General features: G+C 44.1%; 1 protein-coding gene across 1 annotated transcript; it reads right to left on the reverse strand.

Moving 5' to 3' along the window:
* Positions 1–2,285: 2,285 nt before the first annotated feature.
* On the reverse strand, positions 2,286–16,761 carry FCER1G (Fc epsilon receptor Ig). The gene is made up of 5 exons (XM_083477694.1): positions 16,417–16,761; positions 8,694–8,785; positions 6,571–6,618; positions 5,796–5,816; positions 2,286–3,847 (listed from the first exon to the last, which is right to left on the reverse strand). Exons 1-5 carry the CDS (start codon positions 16,469–16,471, stop codon positions 3,746–3,748), a joined length of 318 nt encoding a protein of 105 aa, XP_083333820.1. The 5' UTR covers positions 16,472–16,761; the 3' UTR covers positions 2,286–3,745.
* Between the last annotated feature and the right edge of the window lie 5,119 nt (positions 16,762–21,880).

A 21,880-nucleotide genomic window follows, 5' to 3' on the forward strand; every position in this document is an offset into this window, starting at 1 on the left:
ACTCCTGCATGAGGGCCCACAAAAGTTGTTTGATCAATGTCGAAAGATGATTGGGCAAAAAAATATAAAAATAAATAAATGTGTCCATCGTGGGAAGGGATGCTTCTGTATTCATTTCCAAATCTCTTTTAAAATGCTCGCCTGTCTGTAGCTGCTGCCTGCAATCCTGAAGTCATAGGACCAGACTGGAGGTTGTCGCTTGTTTCGTTGTCGGTTAGGAAGCAACACTAAAATAAACTTGAGCTACATGAAGCCAAGGAAATGACTCACATTCAGTCACATCTCCTCACACAGACACACAAACCCCTCGCTTCTGCTCTTCCTGTCCATGTTCTTTATTGTGACGAGGCCAGGGAGGATGTGTATAAGCCACAGATTGTGCGGAACTTTTATGTCTGAAAAATTCAAGATGAAATGAACCTCATCTTTTTTAATCTTTCATGCCTTTGCCTGACAGGGCCCCCTCTGCACCATACATTATGGGTTGCCCCAGCCAGTCTGGGCGGCTTCTGACATACAGTGGTACCTCGGGTTACAGACGCTTCAGGTTACATACGCTTCAGGTTACAGACTCCGCTAACCCAGGAATAGTACCACGGGTTAAGAACTTTGCTTCAGGATGAGAACAGAAATCGCAGGATGAGAACAGAAATCGCACGGCAGTGGGATGCCCCATTAGCTAAAGTGGTGCTTCAGGTTAATAACAGTTTCAGGTTAAGAACAGTCCTCTGGAACGAATTAAGTTCTTAAACCAAGGTACCACTATATAAAAACGTTAAACATTTTAAAAACGTCCCTACACGGGGCTGCCTTCTAAAGGTTGCAGAGCTACTTATTTCCTTGGCTCTGGAACTGCATAAATCCATACCCTCCAAGATTTCTCTGATGAAAATAGGGGCGTTCTAAGGGAAAGCGGGGCATTCTGGGATCAAATCAGAAACTGGGACGGCTTTTCCCTTCTTCCTCTCTGGCATCTGAGATGACTGCTTGTACTAGTTCTTGTCAGGAGATAAGGACATGTTTTACCATTTATTACTGCATTTATACCCCACCTTTCCTACCCTCTCCATCTTATCCTCACAATAATCCTGTTGAGCAGGTTAAGGCCGGGAGTGTGTGCGACTGGCCCAAGGCCACCCAATGAGCTTTGTGGAGATTTGAACTCTTGCCTCCCAGGACCTAATCCAACAGTCTTAACAACTGGCTCTCAATGCGTTGGGGTCTCCTCCAGAGAGAAAATTCAATGAAAAGGTGATGGCAGCATTCAGTAAGCTACCAATTCCGACCCGTTTAGAGAGCCAGCATTACCTCAATGTTCTTTGCTGTTGTTTCGGGGCTTTTGAAAGCAAACCACTACCTGCAGACTACCAATGCCTGTGGTCAAATTCTGTGAAACTTGACAAATGCAACCTGCCGTAAATGAACCACAGGCTTAGCAGCCGTTGGGTCATAGAAATGACTGCTCGGCGGAGGCCCTTCGACACACGGCTGCAAGCAAATTATCATTTAGTTAACAGTGTTCTTCAGCCTTCGGCTACAACTCCAGTCATCCATAACATTGGCTAAGCAAGTCTGGAGATGATGAGAGTTGTAATTCAAAGCTGTCTAGGGACCTAGAGTTGAAGAACACTAGTTCCAGCAACTTGCATTCAGGAGCATTACATAGTTATTGCAGCTAGTAGCCAATGCTAGCCTTTTCCTCCATTAAACTGTCTAATCTTCTTTAAAGCCATCCAAGTTAGTGACCATTACTACCTAAAAATAAAACAATACTCGGCCTTAATGCCTAGGAAATAACATACGATCAAGTTCTAGGAAACCTAAATTAACACGATGGTTATTGTGGACTGATCAGGAAGGCACTGCCAGAATTCAATTCGTTTCTGCATTAATAATACTACATGGCAAACTGTTTGCACCAGGCATTCTACCAGTGTGGTTAGAGTGCTGGATTAAGACCTAGGAGACCAGGGTTCGAATTCCCACTCAGCCATGAAGCTCACTAGGTGACCTTGGGCCAGTCACTGTCTCACAGACTAACCCACCTCACAGGTAGGTTGTGAAGGTAAAAAGGAGAGGGAGAGAAACACGCATGCCACTTTGAGCTCCTTGGAAGAAAAGGTGGGATATAAATGCAATAAAAATAAATAAATGAACAAACTCCAACTGAAACCCACAAATAAGCACGTTGCACAATTTATGATTACTATTCCTTCAATATTTTGTGTTGGGGCAGAAGGTGTTGGACAGCTATGTAATAAAGAAACAGAGAGGCAGTGAACACATTGACTTTTCATTACATTTATTTATTTAGCATTTTCAGGGCTGCTTGCAACAAATAATAAAATCATATATATATATACAGAGCAATCTAGTGAAACAGACGAGGGCAGAGATAGTTGTCTCCAACATAATCAAATCAGCAACTTTTAAAACAGGCTTAGAAGGAGGATTTTCTTGGTTGTACTGATCCTTAGGTCGTCTGCAGACTCAATATTTTGTGAGAAGGATTCAGGCACAAACTGGACAGGTAGGTAGGTTTAATTGAAGTGCAAATAAACTACTTTTAAAAAAACCACCCACCCACAGAGACAGACTTTTTGTGACATGGAAAGTGATCGGAAAGTACATTTAAAAGTATGTGATGAACAAATGGCTAATGGGAAGATAAGTAAACAAGCAAACCAGGAGGAGTGCACTTTGTCATATAGCCTTCCTGCAAACCAGAGGTGGTGTGGTCTGGGGTCACGGGGTTGGAGACCCTGCCACTATATCTGCAGCAAGGTCCAAGAAGAGTCCAGGAGTTGCCCAATCAGGGTGAAATGAGAGCATTTTATGAACTGAAAAGTCTTTTCACCCTTTCTGCCAAAAAGGCATACAGTAGGGCAAAGTATTCGTAAAAAAATTATTTATTTAGTGAAAATAACATACAAAAATGCATAATGTTAGGGAAAATTTGTTGCAAAAATATCTGCATACAAAAATATGTTAGGAGAATTCTCTACTCAGATGCTGATGATTTAAAAAATAATAATCTGCAAATTAGGAACAAATTAGGAACAAAGGAAATATACCAAGTCAGACCATTGGTCTATCTAGCCACAGCTGTTCAGGATTTAATACAGGAGGCTCTTCCCCACTGTTGTGGAAATGTGGAGAAATGAAGACTGGGAAGATGAGGAACTTGGAGAACCAAAATGGACAAATTTGTTCATCTCTAACTCCTAGCCAGGAATCCTGATTGCACTTACATTGCTAAGCTATTGACATTTTGACATGATTTTCCAAACAAGTTATGGACATGATATTTAAAAACAGCAGGAGAACAGAGCCATAAGTAGTATTATTTTTAAATAAAGATTAATAAAAGCTGGCACTTCTTTCTTGCCCACCCTCAAGCTGTCCCGCTGTGGAAGACGTCAAATCGTCAAACATAAGGGTTGCTAATACAACAGGCAAGATCTGTGGTAGGCTGGGGAATCTTTGGTCTGCCATGAGTAGTAGGACTCCATCTTCCATCAGCCCCAGCCAGCATGGCCAACAGTCAGGGATGATGGGAGTTGTAGTCCAGCAACATCTACAGGGCCCTTCTTGGTCTACTGCGCCATCAAAATCACTTTAGGTGATGTGCCGGCATATTCCATGCAGGTACAGCAAAGGGTGCAGAGACAGTCCTTCTTCTGATGTCAAAATATAGCTGCGTAATTTCAGGTGTTGAGAAGGGGGTCTCCACAAGACAGTGTTCCTATCCCACCAAGGTTTCTGCTTCTGCAGGCGGCTGCTCCTTCGGGTCAGTTTTGGGGCGTGTAAGAGTTTGATAAGTTGCGGGCTCATGAGGGCCAAGACCCTGTAAATGAAGAGATAGAGAGACAGGTCAGGGAAAGCAAACCTGCCTAAGTTAGGCGAAACTCACACTACAATGCATATGAAATTTCATGAGGATGGGCTGTTGTGGTGCTTTAAATGTACGCTGTGGATACCGCCTGAGTGGAGCTGGCCTTCCCACCACCAGCACCCCTACTTTTAAAGGTAAAGCTAAAGGGACCCCTGACCATTAGGTCCAGTCGTGACCGACTCTGGGGTTGTGGTGCTCATCTCGCTTTATTGGCCGAGGGAGCCGGCGTACAGCTTCCGGGTCATGTGGCCAGCATGACTAAGCCGCTTCTGGCGAACCAGAGCAGCGCACGGAAACACCGTTTACCTTCCTGCCAGAGTGGTACCTATTTATCTACTTGCACTTTGATGTGCTTTTGAACTGCTAGGTTGGCAGGAGCAGGGACCGAGTAACGGGAGCTCACCCCGTGGCAGGGATTCGAACCGCCGACCTTCTGATCTGCAAATCCTAGGCTCTGTGGTTTAACCCACAGCGCCACGAGAGGCACAATTATGCCATCCCCTAACTTTTGTCATTCAAAGCTCCCAACGCCCTATCCAGGCAGATCTGAACTGAAAACCTTCTCCACAGTACCAAAAGCTCATTGCTTCTTCCCTGTGGTCATTCTATTGTTCAGTAAAACAGACTTATTAACTGATTTAAAACACACACACACACAAACACACACACACACCTGGTTGGCAACAAGATTGATAGCATGATAAATAGATCACAAGTCTTCCAACTATAGTGAAAAAACACGGCTATATTTATAACCAGCCGCCATTTATACTTGATTTGATCTGCTTTTGAAGCTTGTTCACTACTTTAAGCATTAAAAACAACAACACAGGGATAGCCAACTGAGCCTGTGAGTACAGGATGCTGGACTAGAGCAGCTTTGGCCTGATTCAGCAGGTTCTGCTTATGTCTTTACAGGATTAGGCAAATTTATGGGGGATTAGATTTATCAATCTAATGAAGGGACGCGGGTGGCGCTGTGAGTTAAACCACAGAGCCTAGGACTTGCTGATCAAAAGGACAGCGGTTTGAATCCCCGTGACGGGGTGAGCTCCCGTTGCTTGGTCCCTGCTCCTGCCAACCTAGCAGTTCGAAAGCATGTCAAAGTGCAAATAGATAAATAGGTACCGCTCCGGCGGGAAGGTAAACGGTGTTTCCATGCGCTGCTCTGGTTCGCCAGAAGCGGCTTAGTCTTGCTGGCCACATGACCCAGAAGCTGTACGCCAGCTCCCTCGGTCAATAAAGCGAGATGAGCGCCGCAACCCCAGAGTCGGCCACGACTGGACCTAATGGTCAGGGGTCCCTTTACCCTTTAGATTTATCAATGGCTATGGACTTCATCCAGTGCTGGAGGGGAATCACAAGGGGTGAGAGTTGCTGATGAGCTCGGGACCTCAAACCCTCCAACATGCTGAGTCCCAAAACCGGGATGTGCATCTTCCCGGTTCTCTTCCCACACGAGTCGTGTGACCCACACAAGATAATGGAGCCAAAAATACGCGCTTTGGGGGGAACTGTGCTCTCTCACAACAGAACCATGCAAGATCATGGTCCACCCCAAAAGCTCTTTTTTCCAGGGTGGGATCTCAAAATAGCCACCATGCTCTCGCTGGGGGAAAATGGGATGTTCTGTTTTTTTCCGGGACACTTGCTGGGTATAGGGGTTCCCTCGGGCATCTGGTCGGCCACTGTGAGAACAGGACATTGCACTAGATGGGCCATTGGCATGATCCCACAGCCAGGCTTTTGCTTTGTTCTTATGCCTGAAACCCAGGACAGCTTCTGCCAGTCAGTGTTGGCAATAATGAGCTAGATGGAGCAGAGGTCTGGCTAAGATTGAAGGCAGCTTCCTGTGTTCCTATCCCAGCCCAGCCCCAGAAAATCGTTGGCAGACACTTACGGTATAGATTCCTTCCACTTTCTGCAAAAGAGGAAGACAGAGAATGGCATGAGATTTCCGAGGAACAGAAAGCGAAACAATATAATGCACCCCCTTCCCTTTCCCTTTCCCTTCTCTGCATCTTCACCAGTGGAAACACCAAACCTTTAAAGCTCATTCTTTCCCTCAAAGAATTCTGGGTGCTGTAGTTTACCCCTCACAGAGTTACAATTCCCAGAAACTGTTAGCAAACTACAGTGCCCAGAATTCTTTGAGGGGGGAAATATGCCTCAAATGTGCTTTAAAGGAAGAATGCCCACCCACTAACCCTGCTCTTTTTTTCAGAAGGGATGAAATAAAAGCAGAAGAAAAGACAAAAGCAAGGTTCAAGCCATGAATGTGTTAAATCTCTGTTTGGAGCAGCGAGGGTGCAAAAGCCACAATAACTTCTTTAAACAAATCACAGTCTTCTTTGTCTACCCCCTCATTTTTCTATGGTGCACGGGAACAACTCTTATGTCTTTAGGAGGCAGTGACACAACAGATGCTGTTGTCACCATTGCTCCATTCCTGTGCTAAGAAAAACACCTCCAGTTGAATTTCTGCCTACAGTTTCATTAACAGGTCTTAGGCCCTCTTTAATAAACACCAGGAACTGGAGTTTGGTACAGGTGCTGAGAATGGTTAGGAGACCAAGTCTGTCTGCTTCCAGCCTATCAGCCCATCCTTAGCCTGACACGCTGCAAATGCCATATAAATGCTAAATATTATTTAAGTGAAAGGAGCAAAGAGGCACCTCGTATTCGGAAGCAGGGGGGAGCTTCGATTTCCTTCGATATTGGATCTAAAGAGTTAAAAAATATAAACAGAGTCAAATAAATCATTTATAAACTTAAAGTAACAACAGACATTAATTCCACACAGCAAACGTCTCCCTCGTTTCTTTTTAATCCCTCTGAGTGTCACAGAAAGGCCATTCACTAACTATGGAGCAACTTGTGGAGAGACAGCCTGCAGTTTAACAAACTGAAGGACATTGTCCTCTTTCTATGCTCCTTCCGATGGAAACATGCACATGGGGACAGATATACCCCTGCTTTAAGTCATTTGCATACGGTCTTCTCATATATATTATTTACTTCAAAGCTTGACGACTAAACTCTTTCGTGATGAAACATCTGATTACCAGAACGACGTCTGAGCACTGAACCAACTGATATATCACATGTGGACTCTTTATTTCCTGCGTTTGCCGTTGTGCGAGATAAAACCTATTTGGGAAAGAAACTACTCTTGCCATTTTTAGGGGCGTCCATATTTAGGGACGTTTATTGTTTGTTCACAAATAGTTGCCTTGGTGATATTATATTGTGTCGATTGCAGTGGTTTGAGTGGCAGATTTAAGCTGCAGAGACCCAGGTTCAAATTCCCACTCAAGCCATGAAGTTTGAGGGTGACCCTGGGCTCATTCTCATTCACTAATTCTCACACACACATGCGCACTCATGCCTCATCTGCACTGTTCATTTAAAGTCAGTATCCGATCTCTTTAAACAGTCATGGCTTCCCCCAGAGAATCCTGGGAACTATAGTTTATCAAAGCTGTTGAGGGTTGTTAGGAGAACCTCACTTCCACTCACAGAGCTATAATTCCCAAAGTGGTTTAGCAATCAATCCCTCCTCACAGGGAACTCTGGGAATTGTAGCTCTGTGGGGGAATGTGGGGTGTGTGTGTGTGTACTGTAACAACTATAAGCTCCCTTAGCAAACAACATTTTCCCAGGATTCTTTGGACAAAGCCATGACAGTTTAAAGGGCTTCTTTCAATGTCTGGTGCAGATGTGGCCACAGTATGGTGTATCTCACAGGGTTCTAGTGAGAATAAAACAGGAAGGAAGGAAAAAACAATGTACAGTGGTACCTCAGGTTACATACGCTTCAGGTTACATACGCTTCAGGTAACAGACTCCACTAACCCAGAAATAATACCTCGGGTTAAAACTTTGCTTCAGGATGAGAACAGAAATCGTGCTCCTGCGGCACGGCGACAGCAGGAAGCCCCATTAGCTAAAGTGGTGCTTCAGGTTAAGAACAGTTTCAGGTTAAGAACAGACCTCTGGAACGAATTAAGTACTTAACCCGAGGTAACACTGTATGCTGCTCTAGCTCCACCAAGGAAGGGTGGGATTTATTTTTATTATTATTATTATTATTATTATTATTATTAAGGTAAATAAATACAGCCAGTAAGGCAACATTTAAATGGCAGCAACTCTTTAAATTATGTGTTCATGAAGCAGTATTCGTTTACTTAGATATTCTGCACATTAGGTCCCTGCCCTGCAGGAGCTTACAATCCACATCGTTTTGGCCAGTGGGAAGAAACCGAGGCTGCATCCGCACAGCGCATTTAAAGTAGTATCGTACCGTTTTAAAGCACTCTGATTAAAGTGGTATGGTACTGTTTTAAATGTATAGTGCAGATAGGGGCTAAAGAACCCTAAGACGGGAGAGCAGGATGAGGCCTTGAAGATGCCCAGCAACAAGTCAGCAGTTGGATAGCAGATTAAGCAGGCACAAAGCACAACTCCCAATGGTATGGTGTCCCCCCCCCCATTTAAATTACGGTATTATTATGTTTAATTGCATTATGCCTATAAGTTAGCATATACAAATTGAATGGAAATCGCTGCCTTCTTTTTCAGTGATGCACAGGAGAGGATCTTTTGTGGCACATTCATACATTTACTCGTGAAGAAATTGATAATTGAACTTCTCCCTGCAAAAAACCCACTTCTGTGACAAATTTCCTTCAGTTGACTGATGCGTACGTCATTTAACTTTTAGATCACCCGTCCCTTGCATTAAGATCAAGACATATGCATCTCAGAGAGCCATTTAATAAAAAAAAAGACTTACCTTCAGCCGGCAGTACAGGAACGTGAGGATTATACCGTAGACAAACAGGATCCCATCCAAAACGTAGCACAACTGAGGTTCCCTCAGCGCCTCTGCAGGGAAACAAGGTGCATTTTGTTACTTCTTCAATAATAATAATAATAATAATAATAATAATAATAATAATAATTTATTATTTATACCCCGCCCATCTGGCTGGGATTCCCCAGCCACTCTGGGCGGCTTCCAAAAAAATACTAAAACACTGCAATACATCAAACATTAAAAGCTTCCCTAAACAGGGCTGCCTTCAGATGTCTTCTAAAAGAATGGTAGTTGTTGTTCTCTTTGACATCTGGTGGGAGGGCGTTCCACAGGGCAGGCGCCACTACCGAGAAGGCCCTCTGCCTGGTTCCCTGTAACCTGGCTTCTCGCAGTGAGGGATTCGCCAGAAGGCCCTTGATGCTGGACCTCAGTGTCCGGGTAAAATGATGGGGGTGGAGACGCTCCTTCAGATATACTGGACCAAGGCCATTTAGGGCTTTAAGGTCAGCACCAACACTTTGAATTGTGCTTGGAAACGTACTGGGAGCCAATGTAGGTCTTTCAAGGTCTTCAAAACTGCGCCACCAGCCTGCGCATACTGGATTTGTTCTTAATGTTGGAACATCAGGAGAGCTCCCTTCTGGATCAGGCCAAAGGCCCATCTAGGCCCCATTTACACCTTACATTTAAAGCAGAATCATACCCCTTTAAAAAGTCATGGTTTTCCTCAAAGGATTCTGGGCGCTATGGTTTGTTGTGGGTGCTGAGAGTTGTTTTGTTTTGTTTTGTTTTAAATAATGTTATAATTTGTATGCATTTGTTTCTTAATTTAATCCTTTTACATCGTTTTGTATGATTTGTGGCATTTTATGTATTGTGATTTGTTGCTATTTTTATCGATTATAGATGAGTAATTCTTTATTGTAATAAGTGTAAACTGTCTAATTATTATTTGCTGTTGTTTAATTTTAGTGTTTACTGTTGGATTCTAATGCATCATTGCATATTGCTTTATTTGGTATAAGTTGTTTATTTTAAAGTTATTGTAACTTTTTATATAGGATCTGACTGTTACTATTAATGTTTGATGTTTTATTATGATTAATTTTGTGTGTGTTGGAAGCCGCCCAGAGTGGCTGGGGCAACTCAGCCAGTTGAGTGGGGTATAAATAAAATTATTATTATTATTAGTGCTTTTTTTCTTTAAAAAATGTTGAGGGGTACTCTCATTTTCCTACTCATATTGAAATACTGCCCCTCAATGAGGCCAAACTTAGAGTCACAAAATGTTTAGGAGTATGCGTCCCCCAGAAAAAAAGCACTGATAACAATAATAAGAAGAAGCCCCTTTCCCCCTCACAGCTCTCATACATTTCTCCTTTGAAAAAAGGGACGTCCTATTCCATACGCTCCAAAGTTTCTCTGATGAAAATAGGGATGTCCTATTGAGAGTCCCCTGGACTGCAAGAAGATCAAACCGATCCATTCTGAAGGAAATCAGCCCTGAGTGCTCACTGGAAGGACAGATCCTGAAGCCGAGGCTCCAATACTTTGGCCACCTCGTGAGAAGAGAAGACTCCCTGGAAAAGACCCTGATGTTGGGAAAGATGGAGGGCACAAGGAGAAGGGGACGACAGAGGACGAGATGGTTGGACAGTGTTCTCGAAGCTACCAGCATGAGTTTGACCAAACTGTGGGAGGCAGTGGAAGACAGGAGTGCCTGGCGTGCTCTGGTCCATGGGGACACGAAGAGTCAGACACGACTAAACGACTAAACGACATTTCTCTGGTAGCATGAATAGTAGAATTATAGATTCCTAGATCTATAGAAAGGATCTCGAGGGTCACCCTTGCGATAGATGAATATGCAGGTGGCACATCAGGGGATCAAACCCGCGAGCTTTGCGTTACCAGCACCATGCTCCAAACCTACTGAGCTAACTGCTGCCCTTGGTGAAACTCAGGGGAAAACAGCCCCAAATCTTACACTGGACACTTGGTGCCCCTCACTCTGGGATATAAGCTATAATGGAGAAAATCAAATTTGAGATTTCAACAAGGACTAGAACCTCCAGACGCTTTTTATATGATTTGGTATTCCTTTATTACATTATACTACAGAGCCTGCATTTTCAGGACAGCCAGTACTATTTTACTAGAAAAGGAGATGCCAGAACTCACCACTAGCACCTCCCTTGTTCTCTTATATTGGCTTATATTGAGAGGTGCTGGAACTGAGTTCTGGTGAGTTCAAGCTGGGGGGGGGGGAGCCCTGACAAAACCATATTGTCACAAGCCTGGTAAATCTGAAACTATACTTGTTGGCAGCATTCCCCCCCTAACTTTTTTCTTTCATGACATGGTCTGTGTGACTTGGGCTGCATCTACACACGGGGCGGGGGGGGAACGCTATAAATAAGTCAGAAATTAAATCGTTACAAGAAAAGAAAAACGCTATGGAAAATTGAACAAAATTCTTTTTGCTCTCCAGCGTTATCTAGTGTTACATGTTTATAAGACATTCAAAACGCAGTTTTTTGACTAGGTGAGTACAGTGTTACCTTGGTTCTCAAACGCCTTGGTACTCAAACAACTTGGAACCCAAACACTGCAAACCTGGAAGTAAGTGTTCTGGTTTGCAAACTTCTTTCGGAAGCCGAACGTGCTCCGTTTTGTGTGTCACGCTTCCGATTTGAGTGCCACACTTCCATTTGAGTGTTACACTGAGGTCTGTCTGTTTTTGCGTTTTATTTTGCATTTTTGTTTTTGCGGCTTTTTTGTTTTGTTTCTGTGACTGTGGAACCCAGTTTAGCCACTGATCGATTGATTGTGTGACTGCAGTACATTGTTTATTGCTTTTATTTTATGGATCAGTGGTCTCGTTAGATAGTAAAATTCATGTTAAATTGCTGCTTTAGGGGTTGTTTTTAAAAGTCTGGAACGGATTAACCCATTTTGCATTACTTCCTATGGGAAAGCGCACCTTGGTTTTGGAACGCTTTGGTTTTGGAACGGACTTCCGGAACGGATTAAGTTTGAGAACCAAGGTACCCCTGTACTTGTACACAGGACCAAGTTTTTAAAGTCTATTAGTATAATGTGTGTGTGTAATGACAAGCCTGTTTCTGTAAGTATTTGTTCCAGGGACCCAAAGAAGGGATAAAGAGCTGAGCACATAAATTAGCTGCTATCGCCTTTTTGTGGTGATGAAAAAGCATCAGATTAGCAAACACTTCGCTAAACCACAGGTAGCAGTAGCAGCAGATCTCATACCACTGATAGGACACAAATGTAAAGCGTGGAGGGCGGGGCGGGGGGGTGGGGAGAGCAGAGAGGCTACGCAGCTCCTGTGATCTGAGACCACCAACACTTTACAGGGCAATGTGTACGCACGGGATATCTATTTTGGATGCCTCTGCTAGAGATGTGGGCAAGCCGCCCTGTCTTTTCCAGAACAGGTTTTGGACAGCACACAAGATGGTGATTTTTTTAGAAGCTTCAGAAATAACTGTATTAAGACAAGGCTGGATTAAGACCCAAAGCACTGAAAATATTATGATGGGCCGCCTATACGTAATTCAAAATAAAAACAATATGGAAACTAATTTTATTTTTTCAAATGATACTTTACTTACATGCATGCTGAAAATAAAATAGATTGTTTCTAGATTTTTCCAATTGCAAAATTCAGCGCTTTCCCCCCTTAATTAAATGTTGAATTATTATTATTATTTTTTAAATCTCTTTGTTTGCATGCCCCTGCTTGCTGGTGTCCTAAGCACTTGCTTAGTCTGCTTTTGCAGAACTGTATTAAGCCTATAAATGGTGAAAGCTGAACGGTATCTCATTGAATTATGGGTACAGCAGAATTTGGACAATTTCATTGTCAGAAAAATGAACTGATGTGGCTAAAATGGTTCAGGGAAGGTCAGACAAGGATCCTTTCCGTACTGATTGTTTACCTTTTATTCAATATATTAATAGTTCTAATAAAGCAAGGAAACCACTTCACGCACATGGCCAGCTCTGGAGAGATGATAATTTCAGTATTTGGCCCTCACAGTTTTTGCCTTGTGTTATTTACATTCTTTGGAAATCTTTGGGATATTTCGGATTCCATACTTGTATTTTCTGTTCTGTTTATGTGCATTCTGTTCTTGGTTCTTATTGGTTACATAAAATTAAATAAAAAGACATTTGAAAATAAATAATTGCATTACTTCAGACAAGGGGTGGGGGGGTGGGAATTGACTTCAGCTTGCATTTCAGACTTACCAGATTTGCTGCTTCTGAAACAATACACAAGTCGAAACACAACCACCATGTGAAATTTGCATTCATCAAATTTTTGAAATGCAGTTCTCCAGACAAGTGATGTGTACAAAAAATGCACAGATGGGGGTTCGTGTGTTGAGATTCCAGCATGGCAGAGCTAGGTCTAGATGGCCCTCGAGGTCCCTTCCAGCTCCACAATTCTACGTTTCTATTACTAGGGTAAATTGTGTGTCTAAAATGCATGTGTTACTAAAAGAAACTTACAAAAGTGCATTGCATATGGGGAAGTGGCTTTGCAAAAACGTGTATGTAGACAAAACGGCACAGAAAAATACATACATGAGGGCAATGAACTTAAATATACAGTGGTAACTCAGGTTAAGAACTTAATTTGTTCTGGAGGTCTGTTCTTAACCTTAAACTGTTCTTAACCTGAAGCACCACTTTAGCTAATGGGGCCTCCCGCTGCTGCCACTGCGCGATTTCTGTTCTCATCCTGAAGCAAAGTTCTTAACCCGAGATACTATTTCTGGGTTAGCGGAGTCTGTAACCTGAAGCGTATGTAACCTGAGGTACCACTGTATATATATATTCACAAGCTGATGGAGAACTGAAGGCTGGGAAAAGGAGAAACTCAGCGAAACCTAAATTGCATAGCTGTCAAGTGTCCCTTATTTGGCGGGACAGTCCCTTATCCCAGAGCCATGTCCCGCTGCTGTCCCTTATTGATGAGGCTTCATTTGGCTGCTGGCAGTGCTTCCTGCCTTTGGCTCAGAGGGGCTCAGAAGTTGAACATACCTGTGCCCGGAAAATCCCTTCTTTGGCTGCAGATCCCTTATTTTCGAGGCTGCTGGGCCCTTATTTTCAAATCTGTAAGTTGACAGCTATGCTAAATTGACACAATTGCCCATCCCTGTTGTGGAAGCTGCTCTATGCTATTGCTGAGCTCTTGCTGAGCATTGTCTGCCTGTGCTGTTTGGCAGCTGATCTCCGGGGTCCTGCCTTTCCTATTCCTACCTGGAGACGATGCCAGGGATTGATGCTGGGCCCTTTTGGACACAAAGCACATGATCTATGGCTGATCTACAATATTACAGACTGTGACTTAGCCTGCACATGGAGCATCTTCTACCAAGCCAGACCACTGACCCACCAAGCTCAGTATTGTCTACACTGACTGGCAGCAGCTCTTGAGGGGTTTCAGACAGGCGTTTCCCCCTATCCTAGCTGGAGATGTTGGGGATTAAATTTGGGACCTTCCACCTGCAACACAAATATTTTACCACTTGGCCACATCCCCTTGATCCTGCCGTGAGCACAGTGGAACAAAATCCGAAAGCCGCAGAGAGGCAGGAACAGACACGGTGTGGGACGCCCCTTTTAAGAATCGAAACTCCTGCCTGTCATCTGGTTTGAGCAGACGATGGTTGTGCCTGATGGTGACCCTTGTTAAGGGAATCAGTTTTGCTTTCCTAGAAGAGACCCATGTTCTCCTTTCAAGTTTAGAGGCTGTACGTCAGGGGTAGGCAGCCTAAGGCCCGGGGACAGGATGCGGCCCAATCACCGTCTCAATCTGGCCCGCAACTGGCCTCTAATACAAGAAAGTTTACCATACTGTAAAACTTGGCACCCCTCCCAAAATAAACCTCCCTCTTTTTGTGGATGGCAGAAACAGATCCTTTATCTTAGCACAACGATGCTATCTAGCAATTGACTAGATAGACTACAAAAGGAGTAAACTGGCTGGCACAACATTAGTTTTCATTAAGCAGGGCCTAACTTGTAGTGTTAGTGAACATGTGCCGTCATCTCTGCAATCCTATACATGGGGTTCTGGCCAATGCTAGCTACTCAGAGTAGACCCATGGAGATTAATTGACATGGCTAATTTAGGTTCATTAATTTCCCTATGCCCACCCTGAGAAGAAATTAGTTGGGTGTATCTAATTTTACTCAGAAGTGTGTGCCACTGAGTTCAGTCACGGTTACCATGCCCTCCGACATTTCTCCGATGAAAACAGGGACGCCCCATTCCATAATGATAATTTTACTATTTATGCTCCTTGCATCTTATTGGGTTGCCCCAGCCACTCTGTGCAGCTTCCAATATATAAAAAACTTAATAAGGCATTAAACATTTTAAAAACTTCCCTATACAGGATTGCCTTCAGACGGCTCAGGGGGTCAGATAACTCCATACCCTCCAACATTTCTTCAGTGAAAATAGGGACATCCTAAGGAAAAGTGGGACATTCTGGGATCAAATCAGAAACCGGGACAGCTTCTCCAAATCAGGGACGCCCCTGGAAAATAGGGACACGTCTGGTTTACACTCATGTAAGTGGATATGCAGGACTGCAGCTTCACAGATTAAAGAATTCCTAAGTGGATCAGTATCCCCTTTTTTAATTGGTCAAAATATAAACAGTTGCATGTTACTAAAAATTCAATACAAATGCCTTTCCACATACCATTTAAGGTACGAATTTAGCACTTCCACTTAGAAAGGCCATATTTAAGGGATTTCCCACCCCTCCATTCCCTGACCCAGGGATGGGGGGGGGGGATGTGAGGGGTAACAACAACCAAGCGTGGTCTTACAGTCCCACCACATGAAACTGACCTTATTGCTTGATCAAATGAAACTTTAGTTGATTAATCTACCAAGTCAGGCTTGCAACACAGCCTGACCTGGGGGGGGGGTATTGGTTATAGTGGAGGCCTAGCAGTTTTGGGGGGGGGGAGAGATTCAAACATCCTACACCCCCATCAACCACTTTCTCTCTCAGCCTAAACTACCTCACTGGGTTGTTGTGAAAATAGAACAGAGGAGGGCCATTTTTTTCTGCCACCCTGAACATCTGAGGTGGAGAATGTAATCAGTTACAAGTTGTTGTAAACACACAGTGGGTTTAAAGTGAGGCAAACTTAGTGGCTGCTATTATTGTTGCAATTTACTATTATTATATACTACTACTACTACTACTACTACTACTATTATTATTATTATTATTATTATTATTATTATTATTATTATATTTCCAATTAGTGTACTTATATCCCTCCTTTCTCCTGGAGAAACATTTAAAAACGGCAATTAAAGTCCAGTTTGCCCTGACAAAGAGACCCAGCGATCAGCACTCTCTGCCCCGTCATTTTCAAAAGCCTGTCCGAACAGGGCGCACTGAACCTGCCGGCAGATGGATAACAAGGAGGGATCCGGTCTGACCTGTCTTGGGAGGGAATTCCGCAATATGGGAGCAGCCACAGAAAAGGCTCTCCCTCCTGCCAACATCTCCCAGGCCTCTGAAGTCGCTAGGACTGAGGGAAGGCGCTGATTTCTCAAACCTACAATCTCCGTTCACTTCTCTTTTCGTGCGGAAAGATGAGCAAAAGGCCATTTCTCCCAGCCCACCCGCTTTACCTGCTTCCTCCGCTGCCAGGAGAACCAGGAGGGCTGTCAAAATGTACACCTTCATCCTGGAGAGGGACCAGGTCCAGTCGAGTGGCAGAGCTTCCCTCCCCAACGGGCAAGGTCAAGGGAGACGCAAGGCGAGAGCGACTGGCTGAATCCGGCTTGCCTACGCCTTCCTCCCAAGACAGGAGTGTCCAGCGTCTGAGCTAAGCTTCTGCTCTGTAGCGCTCAAGTCTTCAGCAGGACTGCCCACCAACCACAGAACACATGCTTTCCTGCTTTTGAGGCCGTAAACTTCTCGCTTCATGATAGCCGATCATCGGGCTCAGCCTGAAGTTCCCCTTTCTCCAGTTCAGGAACTGAGAAGCATGCAGTCCAGGGAGGAGAAGAAGAAGAAGGGATGATTATTATTATTATACTACCCAGCATCTGTAGATCTCAGGACGGTTCACAACATAATTGCCACTCCCCGAGTATCTGAGGAAAATCAGCTAAGCCCGAATGCACCCATATTGAGATGGGAATTGCAAATGGTCAACCACCCTGTTTTAAGCAGGACATCCCAGAATTACAGAAACCATTCCTGCTTCTGATTGGATCCTAGAATGTCCCATTTTTGGGCCTGTCACTCTGGTGCAAGTCTGGTGCAAGATCCTGTTTAATAATACAGTGGTACCTCGGGTTACAGATGCTTCAGGTTACAGACTCCGCTAACCCAGAAATATTACCTCAGGTAAAGAACTTTGCTTCAGGATGAGAACAAAAATCGCTCAGCGGCAGTGGAAGGCCCCATTAGCTAAAGTGGTACCTCAGGTTAAGAACAATTTCAGGTTAAGAATAGACCTCTGGAATAAATTAAGTACTTAACCCGAGGTACCACTGTATACCCTGTCTCTTTGACTGGGTTGCCCCAGCCACTCTGGGCTGCTTCCAACCTATATAAAAACATCTTTTTAAAAAAGGTAAAGGACCCCTGACAGTTAAGTCCAGTCGCGAATGACTCTGGGGTTGTGGCGCTCATCTCGCTTTACTGGCCAAGGGAGCTGAAGTTTGTCCGCAGTTTTTCCGGTGATGTGGCCAGCATGACTAAGCCGCTTCTGGTGAAACCAGAGCAGCGCACTGAAACGCCGTTTACCTTCCCGCCGGAGCGGTACCTATTCATCTACTTGCATTTTGACGTGCTTTCGAACTCCTAGGTTGGCAGGATTCAAACCGCCGACCTTCTGATCGGCAAGCCCAAGGCTCAGTGGTTTACACCACAGCGCCACCCGCATCCCATATAAAAACATAATAAAGCATTAAACATCAAATAACTTCCCGATACAGGGCTGCCTTCAAATGTCTTCTAAAGGTTGTATAGTTACTTATCCCCTTGGCTCGGGGGTTGCATAACTCCAGCCCTGCAACATTTATCTGATGAAAATAGGGATATCCTAAGTAGAAGTGGGATGTTCTGGGATCAAATCAGAAACCGGGATGGCTTCTGTAAATCCCTGGAAAATAGGAACACTTGCAGGGTGTGCATTTAAAACACTATAACACCACTTTAAACAGTCGTGGATCTCCCACAAAGAATAATGGGAGCGGACATTGGTAAATGTGCTGTAAGTAAATGTGCACGTCTATTTCTCTCACAGAGCTAATTCCCCAGTGTTTCATGGGGAAAGGAATTGAATGTTAAGCCAATCTGTGAATTCTACAGACCCAGCGTTTTTTGGCCTACTTCTGAGTAAGCCGTCCCTGACACTCTTTCAGTGTATAAGGCTCCGCCTCTTGAGCGTTCCCATTGCTGAAAATACAGGTCTCCGTGCTTTAGCTTGGTTTGTTGAGACTACACTGCACCTTGAACTCTGATTTTGGGAAAGTGTTTTGGTAAAAGTCTTTAGCCCTCCTTGAACTGAGGCCTTCGCACCTAAGAGCATTCCCCTCCACCAGGGTATGTGACCATACATTGAGTACCATACTGTACCAAAACATTTCATAGACAGTTAACTGCATTTATACTGTAGGCTCCTCGGGGCAGAGATCTGTTACTCTACATACCAGCTTCTCCTGAACCTGGTGCCCTCAAGATGTTTTGAACTACAGCTCCCATGAGTCTCCATCAGCACTGCTGGCTGTAGTCCAACATATCTGGAGGGTATAAAACAAATAAATTACACCCTTGAGGACAGGCTCCGTTGTGTCTATTCACTGCCTTTGTTTCCTAAAAAAAATTAATAGCTTTAATGCATTTTCCAGGCTGTTCAAAGAAGATGGCAACAGCTCACATCTCAACTGAGCAATTCATTTACTTGAGAGTTCCCTACATTTTTAAAAAAGGATAACAGACGGCGCCAGTAAATGGATGCTTTAAACCCAGAAAGATACAGAGTGGAAAAAACAGTTGCAAAAGTGCTTCTCTCTTGCTTGCTGGTCTTTCCCTTCCCCTACAAAAACAGCCTCCAATGTGTGTGGGGGCAGGGGAGTGAAATCAGATATTGGTATCTGATTTATCACATTCAGCATCTGGAAATTTTGAAATCGCCTATTCTTGAGAATTTCCACCCAAGGCAGGCAGCAGAGGAGCTCTGTCTCCTTCAGAGAGAGAGAGAGAAAAATTACTCTTGCTTTCCTTTGGACGTTTGCCTGCCTGCCTGCCTGCCTTCAAATTAGGCCCACTGTGTGAACGCTGAGAGACTCATTGCATGGTACCCACAGAAGCCACAAATCCTCCAATATAGGCACACGCTTCAGCTGGCTTCAGCCAACCAAAGCAAAACACTTTTCTTCTTCTTTTTGGAAGATGTGCCGCAGACTAAGGGTGGCAAAGGTCTCTTGATGCCTAGTGCTGATCCTGTATCAGGTGCCAAATAATGCTCCTTTCACACTTCTTTTAAAAAAACCACAGCAACCTTTTAGTGTGGCTCCAGCTATACTTTGGAACTCCCTGCCTCTTGATGTTAGGCAGGGGCCTCTGCTGTACTCTTTCCGGCGCCTGCTTAAAACACCGTTGTTTGGGCAAGACTATCCAGAGATGTTAGACTACTGCCATGTGTTTGGTTCTGTTTTATTTTACTGTTGATTTGAATTGTATTTTCAGCATTCTTAAGTACTTGCTCTTAACTGTCTTTTATTGATATTATTTTTGTTTGTTTCTGGAGGTTTCGTTGCAATCAAGCATTATGTAAGTTTTGCTACATAAATGAAATTTGGAACGTGGCAAAAACTGAGCAGTGGGGTGGGGCAGAGAGTAAAGGCTGTAGAATGAACATAAACACTCTTTTTACGTTTTGCATTCAGACATAATTATGGTCATAGGATTATGGGACGCAGGTGGTGCTGTGGGCTAAACCACAGAGCCTAGGACTTGCTGATCAGAAGGTCGGCGGTTCGAATCCCCGTGACGGGGTGAGCTCCCGTTGCTCGGTCCCAGCTCCTGCCAAACTAGCAGTTCAAAAGCACGTCAAAGTGCAAGTAGATAAATAGGTACCGCTCTGGCGGGAAGGGAAACAGCGTTTCCGTGTGCTGCTCTGGTTCGCCAGAAGCGGCTTAGTCATGCTGGCCACATGACCCGGAAGCTGTACACCGGCTCCCTTGGCCAATAAAGTGAGATGAGCGCCGCAACCCGAGTCGGTCACGACTGGACCTAATGGTCAGGGGTCCCTTTACCTTTACCTATGCCATCTTTGGCAGCGGGCGATTTCTGAGAGGCTGTGAAACAAGGCTCTCCAGCCTGAGTTGCAAACCACAAGTCCATTACTGCTTCAGGTGTCAGGATTGTACTTTCTTTCTGTATGCGAGAGAGTGACCATTTGCATGTGGGTTGCAAGACTGTTGAGTGTGAGCAGTTTATGTATGAATGGTTGACTCACGACTTCAAGCAATGGTCATAGAGGTTGCAGGAAATGGATGGCGAGATTGGATAAATTATTGAAATTTTATATTATACTGCCTTGTCGTGGTCTCTGGTTTTATGTTATGTTTATGGATATTTTTGTATTTTGTTATGTGAACCATTTGACACAATTTTACTGAACTTACCATATTGATTTTGCGTATTTGCCTACTGCAAACTGCTTCAAGATGTTTCAAGGCAGTATGACATAGTGGTTATTGTGTGGGACTAGGAGCTGGGTGACCAGGCTTTGAATCTTTACTCTGCCATGAGACTCACCGGGTGACCTTGAGCCAAGAAACTCAGCCCAGCCTACCATGCAAGGTTGTTGTGGGGGATTAAACGGGGAAGGGGAGAACCACGCATGCAACCTTGAGAAAAAGGAGGGATAGAAATACAGTGGTACCTTGGTCTACAAACAGTCTAGTTCACGAACTATTTGGAACACAAACACTTTAAAACCGGAAGAAGGTGTTCTGGTTAACGAACTTTTTTTGGGAATCCGAATGTACTCCGTTTGGGGGTGCACTTCTGCTTTGAGTGCCACACTTCTGTTGTCTGGCAGTGGAGAAGGAGGGTGTTTCCTGTAGCTGTGCGGGAGGGAGGCTGAGTGCCCGCCAGCCAGCCGGTTTGCAGGAGCGCAACTCTCCCCCATGCTGCTCAGGAGGCATGCGCTCTAGGGAGCATTTCCCGCAGCAGCACGGGGGGATCTGTGTGGATTCCAGTTCAGCTACTTGTTGATTGATTGATTGATTGATTGTGACACTGTGGAAAAGGATAAAAGCCCCCCCCATCCAAACAATCACTATCATCAGGGCAGGTAAGAAATTTTTTTAATTTTCATTTTTAACATCTACAATACTGTTTTTATTTTATAGTACAGTGGTACCTTGGGTTAAGTACTTAATTCGTTCCAGAGGTCCATTCTTAACCTGAAACTGTTCTTAACCTGAAGCACCACTTTAGCTAAAGGGGCCTCCCGCTGCTGCCGCGCCGTCGCCGCGCGATTTCTGTTCTCATCCTGAAGCAAAGTTATTAACTTGAGGTAATATTTCTGGGTTAGCAGAGTCTGTAACCTGAAGCGTCTGTAACCTGAGGTACCACTGTACAGTACATTGATTATTGCTTTCCTTTTATGGATCAGTGGTCTCGTTAGGTAGTAAAATTCATGTCAAATTGCTGATTTAGGGGTTGTTTTTAAAAGTCTGGAACAGATTAATCCATTTTGCATTACTTTCTATGGGAAAGCACGCCTTTGGATTAAGAACAGACTTCTGGAATTAAGTTCGTAAACCAAGGTACCACTGTATATGAATTTTTCAGACAGTAATTCGCATAGAAATGGAAATAATGAAGAAATAAACATGGCCAAATTAGGCCCAGCTGCTGCAGGCTGGCTCCCAACCACTGTTTGTTTGTTCTCTCTGGAGCTGCCGAGGGTTGAACGCAGCCTGTTCCGTCTGCAAAGCAAAATGATATCTGTGTGTATGCGTTTGCTTTTTTTTTTTTTAAGGCCCAGCACTGACAGAGAGAGAGAATGGGAAAAAGAGAACTCAGAGCTTCAACCTTAAGCAAAGGAAGAGGAAGCAGAAGGAG

The sequence above is a fragment of the Podarcis liolepis genome (genome assembly GCF_965112155.1).
Source record: "Podarcis liolepis genome assembly, chromosome: 15".
Lineage (NCBI taxonomy): Eukaryota > Metazoa > Chordata > Lepidosauria > Squamata > Lacertidae > Podarcis > Podarcis liolepis.